Raw genomic sequence first — 11,480 nt, forward strand, 5'->3', positions numbered from 1 at the left:
ACACACACACACACACACACACACACACACACACACACACATTCTGCTTATTTGAATTTAATGATAGTATTTAATTGAATTTAATGATTGGCAGTAACCATGAAAAAAATCTATAGAAATGAGACTATAATTGACCGTAGGTCACATACTGAAAGTTACACGCTCCTTTTTGGCAGTGCTGCAATCTGTTTTTATAAGGAGATTAATCATCTATCTTAGTTGTTCTCAGATTTTAGTATGGATGTAAGAAATACCACTAAAATGCGGATTAGGAAAGGCAGAAATTTAGTGTATAAAATATTAATGAAGGACAGACTTGTCTTCAGAATAGATGAAGATGGACTGTCTTCAAAGACCTGAGGACCATCTGTTGATGCTGAATCATGAAAGAAGTAGCTTCAAGATAAGTTTTACAAATTGATGTTTTTCCATTGAGGCTGGTAAATAGGGTACAATTTAGACCAAGGTATAATATAAAAATATATAGTTCCCAAAGGGTTGGGTAAATTTATAGATATTAGACTCATTCTGGGTGATTAAGGGAGACCAAAGGCACTTAGCCTACAGATTTATCTTAAGTTTTCAAAATGTATGTCACGGAGAATTGCCATGTTGTTAGTCTACATGGCTGTTGGTTCCCTTCTCAGGCAGAATATTGGGCTGGAAGGACCCTGCTCAGACCTGGTAGGATCCATCTCATCATCTTACAACAAAATAGTCATTGACATGAGGCAGCAGATTGCCTTCCTTGTTATCCATCAGTCAGGACCTTCAAAACCATGTCAAGATTTGTATCTTTTTTTTTTTTTTTTTAGTTGATACCTCATTGTAATTTTCTTTTACATCTTTATTGGAGTATAATTGCTTTACAATGGTGTGTTAGTTTCTGCTTTATAACAAAGTGAATCAGTTATACATATGTTCCCATATCTCTTCCCTCTTGCGTCTCCCTCCCTCCCACCCTCCCTATCCCACCCCTCCAGGCGGTCACAAAGCACCAAGTTGATCTCCCTGTGCTATGCGGCCGCTTCCCACTAGCTATCTACCTTACGTTTGGTAGTGTATATATGTCCATGCCCCTCTCTCTCTTTGTCACAGTTTACCCCTCCCCCTCCCCATATCCTCAAGTCCATTCTCTAGTAGGTCTGTATCTTTATTCCTGTCTTACCCCTAGGTTCTTCATGACATTATTTTTTTCTTAAATTCCATATATATGTGTTAGCATATGGTATTTGTCTTTCTCTTTCTGACTTTCTTCACTCTGTATGACAGACTCTAGGTCTGTCCACCTCATTACAAATAGCTCAATTTCGTTTCTTTTTATGGCTGAGTAATATTCCATTGTATATATGTGCCACATCTTAAATGATAGTTAAGTGAATCAGTGTGGGTGTTTCCACTCTCAAGGAGCAGGTTTTACACGTTCTACTTCCAAGGCAGCCTTTCTCCAGACAGACTGTTGCTTAACTTTCCATTTTGATTTTCTTTAGACTCAGCATTTTAAATAAGATGCTAATTGAGTTGATTTAACATAACATAGGAAAATTTCTTAAAATGATCTGTTCATATTTACATTCACCTGTTGGTTTTAGGTTAGGTGAATTGGCTTACTATTTCTTTTATTTAATTCCTTTCAAGTACCTGAAACTAAATGTAAATTACACCTCAGCGGTAATGTCAGCGGAAGCAGTAATAGCAATAATCTAACTTTGTATTAATCTTCCTCAAATAAACAGGCAAAATGATTGATGTTACTCTTTATAGCAACATCATACATAATTTATTTAGCTATACTTTAAAAACCTTAATCTGTGATTGTCAAAGTTTGATTACTAAATATGTTCCCTGTTAGGATGCTTCTCCTGTTTTTATTGAAAACTCACATTCTGCTATACAACTGATCTTCCTGTTTGCATTCCTCTGTATGGCTTATATAGCTGTGTTGCCTTTTCATTGAACAGTTTCAAACATGTGAACTCACCTTAAAAGGAAAACTCAGTGTCTGCTTATTGGAATTTAATTTAATTGAATTTAATGATTGGCAGTAGCCATGCAAAAATCTACAGACATGAGACTGTAATTGACAGTGGGTTACATACTGAAAGTTACATGCTCCAGCTATTTTTATAAGAAGATTAATCATCTCTCTTAGTTGGTCTCAAACTTTAGTATAAATGTAAGAAATACCAGTAAAATGCAGATTCCTTTCCAACTCTGATTCAGTATGTCTGGAGGGATGCGTAGGAATCCATACTTTTTTTTTTTTTTTTTTTGCGGTACGCGGGCCTCTCACTGTTGTGGCCTCTCCCTTTGCGGAGCACAGGCTCCGGACGCGCAGGCCCAGCGGCCATGGCTCACGGGCCCAGCCGCTCTGCGGCATGTGGGATCTTCCCGGACCGGGGCACGAACCCGCGTCCCCTGCATCGGCAGGCGGACTCTCAACCACTGCGCCACCAGGGAAGCCTGGAATCCATACTTTTTATAAGTACCACTGATGATTTTGAGTCAGTGGTTTATGGGCTAGACTTCGAGGTGGTCTGATTAATTAATGTTCTTTCCAAAGCATGGTCCATTTTCTCTGGAAAGTTACCTTACTCGAAGGACAAGGCAAAAGTGAGAAAAGAGACTTAATCTCACATTTTGGCTTTATCCATGTCTATTTTAAAATAAAACATTTCTATTTTACCTTGGTCTTACTGATCTCACGGGAAGAGAGCAAGACGTGGAGGAAAGTAATAAAAATTATAAACATATAACTAGGCCCACTCAGGTACTGTCATGACGCCATCCTGACCAGTGCCACTAAGGGGTAATTTGTGTGAAAACATGGTATTTGAGCATGTAAAAAACATTGAGCATGTGTCGTTTCCTTAATTACCTATTATACCCCAGTCATCCCTGAATCTAGATGAAGATTTCGAGGGAGTGTGGAGGCTAGAGAAGGGAACAGAGGAGCTCAGCCCAGATTTGTCTCTAACAGTTGAAGATGTAAACATGCAGTGGAGAACTGAGGAAGAGTCTTCATGTGACAGTGTAGAACCTTGAGAACGTTGAATAAAGTGAAAACTTGAGGTACTGGAGAAAGTCATCGGAATACATGAGGACATTTTTGAACAGAGAGGGCTGGAGAATTAATAGCTCCATGACTTTTCACACAAGAGCTCTCATCCTCACCGTAATCTTGAAAGAAGGCATTTTAGCCTTGGTTAACAGAGGAGCAGACTGACAGTGGCTAATAGGTAATAGAGGCAGGGTATACACGAGGGCAAGCTGGCTCCCAAGCCCTTGTTCTTTCTGCTAGTCCTTAACTTTGTCTAACACTGACCAGTCCAATGACCCCAAATTAAGTCAGGATTTGTTTGCCAGCCAAGCTCGGTTAAAGCTGGAGTAAAACCAGTGCCGAGGTACACGCAGCTCTCCTTTTCAAATGCAATAAAGAAAAATAGGTTAAGGGTGCATGTTCATCCATTAATGAATGAGTGGGTAAACATAATGTGGGCTGTCCATACAATAGAATAATTATTGGTCATAAAAAGGAATGCAGGGCTTCCCTGGTGGCGCGGTGGTTGAGAGTCCGCCTGTCGATGCAGGGGACACGGGTTCGTGCCCCAATCCGGGAAGATCCTACATGCCGCAGAACGGCTGGGCCCGTGAGCCATGGCTGCTGAGCCTGCGCGTCCGGAGCCTGTGCTCTGCAACAGGAGAGGCCACAACAGTGAGGGGCCCGCGTACCACAAAAAAAAACAAACGAAAAGCAAAAAACAAACAGAAAAGCAGTCCTAATCCATGCTGTTCCAACATGGGTGAACCTTGAAGACATTATGCTAAGTGAAAGTATAAGACAGTCACAAAGGCCACATAGTATATAATTCCGTTTATATGAAATGTCCAGAATAAGCAAATTTATAGAGACAGAAAGTAGATCAGAAGGTGAAGGAAGCGGGGAGGAGAAGGGCACTGCTAACGGACGTGGGGTTTCTCTTTGGGGTGATGAAAATTTTGGAATTGAAAGCGGTGATGGTTGCACAACCCTGTGAATGGAGTGAAAACTACAGAATTGTACGCTTTAAAAGGATGAATTTTCTAGTATGTAACTTATATCTTAAAAAAAAAAGAAAAAAGAGTCCTGTTCTGGATTCAGACAGTCTGGAAATCAAACTTGGCTGCCAGCTGTGTGGCTCTGGGCAGGTTATCTGGACTCTCCAAGGCTTAGTATAATCTCACTTCTAAAATAGAAATGATAACAGAGTGTGAACCTTAAAAAGTTATTGTGAGGATTCAGGTTGCTAAGGCACGGCGGGTTCCTAGCCCAGTGCCTGGCACAGAGCGATTACTTCCTACATGTCAGTTACTACCTCTAGAGAGAAGGTTGTGTGGGAAGAGATTTTACAAATCAGTGCGGTTTGAACAATAAGAATGATTGGCTGGAATCCTTAGCTTGGGAGTCATGACTCTTCTCTTCCCACAGGGGCAGAGCAGAATGACCCAGGGCTAGAGCTGCCCATGTAGATCTTCAAATCTAGAACTCAATTTCCACCTCATCCTTATTGTTTTTAGGGCCCATGTCAATAATTGAGAATTATTGTGCAATAAATTCTGAATACTTCACAAGTTAAAATTTAGAAATGTTGTTTGCACCTAAACTTGTTATAAAAAGCACAGCTAGCTACTTTACAATTAAATTGTTTTATTTTATATCTCTGTCTGGTCATACGTACTATGAGTTTTCAGTAATTATTTTTGCATGGGACCAAACCTTAATATGGAAAAAAGATCTTTTTAAAGGTATTTGAAACAGTTCCTGAAGAGATTGTAATTTGGATTGTTCCATAGTAAAAATGTTGTTTATTGTGGTCATGTTATAGTAGAACTTGAGTGACTCTTTTAAATATTCCTGTTTATATGCCAGTTTATTAAATGAGATACAGTTTGATGTAGTTTACTTTTCATTTCGGAGGTATAAACATTTGCCCCAAAACTGAGGGGATAAGGCATTACTGCATATCAGTATGTTAATGTCCTACCTATGAATTGCCTATTCTTCCCTTAAAATATGGAGATGCTTAAGTATTGTCTCAAGAAAATCTGTTCTTCCACCCAAATACAATTAGTAGAAAGAAAAAAAAAAACCCATTGATGCTTTGATAAGTAACTTTTAAATTTGGCTTGTCTGTCTTACTAATTGCTGTTTCTTTCTTATAGCGTGGGGAAAGGCAGCTGCCGCCATGCTCTTCTGTGGCTTCATCATCCTGGTGATCTCTTTCATCCTCTCCTTCTTTGCCCTCTGCGGATCCCAAATGCTTGTCTTCCTGAGAATGATTGGAAGCCTCCTGGCCCTGGCTGGTAAGACTGTGCGCCAGCAATCCTTTCTTCCTCTCTGCAGGGGACATCAATATAATAATGTCCACGCCACAAAAAGATCTCTGACAATACAGTTCCTGATCTGTTCTCGGAAAATGTGTCACCAAAGGCAGAAGTAACAGAGGAGAGATGTATTTTAAGAGCTGGATCCCTTTTATCCTCTGCCTGAGACAGCGTTCCATGTCCCCCATCCAAGTGAGGAAGGTTGTCACTCTACCTGCTGGTATCTCTCGTAGATGACCCCATGCCCTTGACACCCCTGCCCCGAGGGACCAGGGCTGGAAGTGCAGTGTCTCCATAGTGGTCCCAGGCTGGCCTCCCATGAGCCCCATGCCTGAGGGGACTGGAATGTCCCTGAACCATTGCACTTGTTGAAGGAGTTCTGCAGTCCTAGGATGTGGTGGGTCACAGAAGGTTTTCTGCAGTGGAATGGGGGATCTGGGAGGGGCCAGATCTGGAATTGCCTCTTTGCAGTTTAGAGCCAGGGTCGGGGGATGGGAAACTTAGTTATGCAGCTGGGTGGGGCTTGGAGAGAACATTTATTAAGGGAATATCAGAACTAGCAAGAATCTAGAGGCAAGAATTATTTGAAATTTTAGGTGGGCACCTGGCAGTAGAGAAGTCTGCCAAAGGAGCAGGACCCCAGCCACAGAGCTGGATTTAGATGCAAATCTGGATTTCCTGAGGAGGGGAAAGAAGAAGATGCTGATAAGGGCAAAGTGAGGCGGCCATAGTCCATTTCTCAAGCTACTAACTTAGGCTCATGGAACAAATGCCGAAGTCCAGCCACAGATCTGGGGTATAAATACAAAGTGAGCATATGGTTTTGGAAACAAGTCAGAAGCCTTGTAACTAGAGGGGTCCATAGGATCAAGCCTGAGCCTGAGTGGGACTGCTGTGCGCAGGGTTCCCTGAGTACAAAGAAGGTGATGGCAGGATCTAGGGCAGGATAAGTGAGGAGCAAAAAGGCCCTGGCTGGGAGGAAGGAGGTAGCCTCCGAGAACCAGCCAGTGCAGGTCTAACCGTCCCCTGTACATTTAAACATGTCTCTTGATTCAAAATAAAGTTTACTCGAGTGTTCCTCATGTTTCAAACTTTGCTTTTGGAATAATATTTTAGAATCAGAAATGGCTAGGAATCACAAAACATATGAAGAATCTTGTTGAATCCCCCCTCCACTTTTATTTGGTGTTTTGTAGTTCAAATTTACAAGACCTTATCAAAGAAACAATTTGATGTAGCTTCCTATCACATGTCTTAGAAGACTAGGTAGATGCCTATATAAATCACCATTAGAAATAACACTATGACATTAACGTTCATTGAAGAATCCTTTATGACCCATCAATTCCACTTCTAGGTATATATCCAAAAGAACCCAAAGCAGGGATTTGAATAGGTACTTGTACGTCCATGTTCATAGCAGCATTATTCACAATAGCTAAAAGGTGGAAACAACCCAAGTGTTCAGCAGCAGATAAATATATAAACAAAAGGTAGTCTATACCTACAATGGAATATCATTCAGCCATAAAAAGGAATGAAATTTTGATGTGAGCTACAACATGGACGGACCTTGAAAACGTTATGCTGAAAGAAATAAGGTAGATACAGAAGGACGAATATTTTATGATTTCACTTGTATGAAGTACCTGGAATAGGCAAATTCACAGAGACAGAAAGTCGATTGGAGGTTACCAGCAGCCGAGGGGAGGGGGTAACGGGTACATGTTGTGGATGTTGAAAATGTTTTAGGTGTGGATAGTGGTGATGATTACACAACACTGTGAATGTATTTAATGCCACTGAATCGAACACTTAGCAAATGGCTAAAATGATAAATATTATGTTGAGTATATTTTACCAAAATTAAAAGAAATCGTAGTAAAACTCTTCTGTCCACCTTAACATTAAAACATTAAGATCTAGTAATCGCCATCTCTAGCTAACAGGCTTGCAGGAGTTATTGTAAAAAAAACTCGTTCTGGTGAGTTTCGATAGATAAACAGCTGAACTGTCCTGCTTAACCCCGTGTTCTCATCTTACAATTTAATTCTCCTCTTCTTCAAAGTTGGACAAATGGAATGGGAAATGTTTAACAGAAAAATAAAAAGCTTAGAGATCTCAATACATTTTTAGTGGTAATAATGTTGAATAAGCCCTACTTGATTTTTAAGATATATTTCATAACAATTCTTTTTAATGTGATGTATATTATTGGGTTAAAATCAGAATAACTGAACACCAATACAATTTAGATTTTGTAAAAATTGATCCAAACCATTACAAGAACTTTATGTGATGAACCAAAATGGGTAAATAACAATGTTTAACATTTATCACTAGGCATATTAGAGAAAAATGCAGAGAAGTGTTCCTTTTGTGTCATACACAATGATTTGCAGAAAATGACAAACTTAACTAGTGAGAGTTTGTTATTTAAACTAGACAGAAAGTGGGACTTCCCTCGTGGTCCAGTGGGTAAGACTCTGAACTCCCAGTGCAGGGGGCCCGAGCTTGATCCTTGGTGGGGGAACTAGATCCCACATGCGTGCCGCAACTAAGAGTTCGCATGTTGCAACTAAGAAGACCATATGCCACAACTAAGAGTCTGCATGCCACAACTGAAAAAAAACAAAAAAAGATCCTGCATGCCGCAACTAAGACCTGGTGCAGCCAAAATAAATAAGTATTTAAAAATAAATAAATAAAGTAGACAGGAACCAGAGAAATATTTAAGATCTGCACTAAGATTGCCTTTCATAAGTTGCCAAAGAAGAACATTTTAAGTTGGGAAATAGAAGCAACAAATCAAGATGTGGAAACATCTACAGCCTTTCTAGTAATTTAAAAAAAAAAAAGAAAACTAGTTAAGGGTATATCTGTGGAGCTAGTAGAAAAAAATTAAGGTGAAAGAAAGGTGGTGGCGAGGACTGTTCACTCCCTGACGTACTCCTGGGAGCTCAGCCAGCTGATCCCTCTTTGTGAAGAGTAGCGTCTGAGTGTCACAGAGCTAAAATCTGCTTATACCCAAAGTCATGGCAATGCATATACTAAATACTAGGTAAAAATTGCATAGCATAGCATAGCATGTGCATACTCATTAGAGCTTTATAGAATTATGCATGTTCATTGAAAAAGACTACAAAGTAGATTTAATAAATTCCTTTTATTTTTAAGCAATGTAAATTGTTAATACATGATTAATAATAATTGTAACAATGTGACTCATATCAAAGAGTTTAGAAATTTTTTTGACATATGTTTTCCTTCCCGTATCTTCCCTTTCACTTGTTTTTTTTTTTTTTTTTTTTTTTTCGGTTCCCCGGCCCCTTCTTTTTTTTGCCCTTCCTTTTTGGGGCCCCGGCTCTGGACGCGCAGGCTCAGCGGCCACGGCTCACGGGCCAGCCGCTCCGCGGCATGTGGGATCTTCTCGGACCGGGGTACGAACCCGTGTCCCCTGCATCAGCAGGCGGACTCTCAACCACTGCGCCACCAGGGAAGCCCCCCCTTTCACTTTTTAAAGCACTGTGGTTATTCCCCTCTTTTGCTTCTATTTCCCCAGAGGCTGGAATGCTCTTCTTCCTCTCCTCCATCTCTTCATTTCTATTTATTCTTCAGATTCCCCCTTCCTCTGCAGGCTTTTCTCCTGATTCTCCCATTGATCATTCGCATCATTGATTCATTGTTTTATTTAGTCATTTATTTATTGAATGAATATTCCTCTATCTGTGTCTGTGTGTGCATACACATAGACATATGTATATGTACATATGTTTTATTTTGCTAACAGTGATAATATTAACTTATGTTTGGCACAGGAAAAGCAAAGATGAAAAAGTAGGCTCTCCTCTACCCTCTTGCTTCCTGTTGCACACCACAATTCAGCACGTTTTACTTTAGTATGTATAATGCTTACATAGGTACATGAATCTCTAATTTTCTGTCTGTATTTCATATACTCAGTATTCTACTCAGCCAGGTATCTCTGACACACAATATTCAGTCATCTTTTTTGGCTTATGATTAACTAGACTCCCCCAGCCCCTTTTATCAGCATTATTTAGGTGGATTTAATACTTATTTTAAGGCAAAAATGTTGTGGAAGAGGAAATAATCTGTTGTTACCATGCATTCATTCATTCATACATTCATACTTTGTATTTTTTTTTCCTTCCTTTTAGCTGTGTTCCAGATCATCGCCCTGGTAATTTACCCTGTGAAGTACAACGAGACCTTTAACTTGGCTGACAGCACTGGTGGCATCTACATCTATAACTGGGCCTACGGCTTTGGGTGGGCGGCCACGATTATCCTGATTGGCTGTGCCTTCTTCTTCTGTTGCCTCCCCAACTATGCAGATGACCTGCTGGGCAATGCCAAGCCGAGGTACTTCTACACATCTCCCTAAGGTGAGGAATGAGCAGAAGAACATCACTGCTGCTGAGATGGACTCCAGAGAAAGAAACTGTTTCCCCCGGAATACTCTGAACCTATGTTTGGGGCAGTGTTCATATCATTAAACTATAGTCAAAATGCTACAATACTTTGGGAGAGGATATTTCTTAAATAGTTTTAGAGTTTCATATTCATCTTTTATCTGTGATTTGTAGAGTTAAACAAGACTTACTTCTTTTAACTAATTACCTAATTACTAATATGCCAGTGTTTCCTTATATCTAGCCATACCATTTATATTGCATTTGTAAAAGAATATGAGAAGGAAACTTACGTAATTTATAAGGTAAAAATGAGAAGGCTTCAGAGATTTGAGTAATCTGATCAGGTTTCTGTTTTTCCCAGATGGAATGAACGGGGTCTATTAAGGACTAAGGAGAAGAGGAAGATATTGGTAAAAATTGCCAGTGACCAAATATTCTAAAAGAAATGCAAAAAATAAATATTTTTTCAAACCTTCAGCTATTTAAAGAAGCCAAATCATTTCCTAAATGCATATCATTTGTGAGGATTTCTAATTAACATCATGAATAACTGATTTGGGGCTAAGCTTCCCGTTAACTTGATATGGCATCTAGGAAAGTATTCTTTCATAGCCAAAGCCTGTTGCAGTAGTAAGACCTCCTTAAGTAGTGAACTCTTAAGATGAAATTTTCTCTTTTAAAGTGGTTTGTAGGGTTGGGGTGTGGTAAAGTGCTACTAATAATTCTGCGCTGTTTGGTGTCTATATGTTCTAGACTAGGGTAGACTGGATTAAAAGGTGGATTGGTCTAATTCTTCGTAACCTCTAGGTGGGATTAGGTTGTTTAGTAAACCATTAGGAGGGCCATTCCCATCACAAAAGTAACATGAAAACAGCCTAAAGAGAAGAAATGGCTTGAATTTTTCGCCTTAGGCTTGACCAGGCTCTAATCGTGTAGACACAGCTTCTGATAGATTGCAGCTGTAATCAAAAACGCAAATACGGTTAAAAACCTGGTTTCCCTTGGTAAACAGATTAAAAATATCTGAGGTAAAACATGCAACAGGAGAATTCAGGGATGTGGGATTTCTCTGAATGGCAAATATGATATATCACATGGATTTTTTTTTAATATTTGTACTTATGTAATGAAAACCAATTCATTTTATGTATCAAATTATCTTATAAGTTGTAAAAATAAGCAGTTGCAGTTTTCATTATGAATTTTTCCCAATAAACCAGGTGTTCTAATCTTGTATCTAGTTTGCAGTTTTTTTGGTTTTGCTTCTCAGCACCACCACCCCCCCCTCCCGCCCCCCCCGCCAATCTGAGGAAGGGGATTTCTTTTTTAACATCTTTATTGGAGTATAATTGCTTTACAATGTTATGTTGGTTTCTGCTGTATAACAAAGTGAATCAGCTATACATATACATATATCTCCATATCCCCTCCCTCTTGCGTCTCCCTCCCACCCTCCCTATCCCACCCCTCTAGGTGGTCACAAAGCACCAAGCTGCTCTCCCTGTGCTATGTGGCTGCTTCCCACTAGCTATCGATTTTACGTTTGATAGTGTATATATGTCCATGCCACTCTCTCACTTCGTCCCAGCTTACCCTTCCCCCTCCCCGTGTCCTCAAGTCCATTCTCTACATCTGCGTCCTTATTCCTGTCCTACCCCTAGGTTCTTCAGAACCATT

The 11,480-nt window shown here is 39.9% G+C and overlaps 1 protein-coding gene across 2 annotated transcripts in view; it reads left to right on the forward strand.

Moving 5' to 3' along the window:
• PERP (p53 apoptosis effector related to PMP22) overlaps positions 1 to 11,039 on the forward strand; it is a 17,418-nt gene extending 6,379 nt beyond the window's left edge. Inside the window, exons 2-4 of one of the 2 annotated variants that reach the window (XM_027085298.1) lie at positions 5,203 to 5,343; positions 9,546 to 9,773; positions 10,165 to 11,039. In XM_027085298.1, coding sequence (XP_026941099.1) covers positions 5,203 to 5,343; positions 9,546 to 9,772 — 368 coding nt within the window. In that variant the 3' untranslated portion in view covers position 9,773; positions 10,165 to 11,039. Of the gene's footprint in view, positions 1 to 5,202; positions 5,344 to 9,545 lie in introns of both variants that reach the window. The other variant, XM_027085288.1, reaches the window with a different exon arrangement.
• Positions 11,040 to 11,480: the final 441 nt, after the last annotated feature.

Source organism: Aethalodelphis obliquidens, unplaced genomic scaffold (assembly GCF_003676395.1).
Source record: "Aethalodelphis obliquidens isolate GAN/ISIS:26980383/991018 unplaced genomic scaffold, ASM367639v1 scaffold3, whole genome shotgun sequence".
In the NCBI taxonomy this organism is placed as follows: Eukaryota; Metazoa; Chordata; class Mammalia; order Artiodactyla; family Delphinidae; genus Aethalodelphis; species Aethalodelphis obliquidens.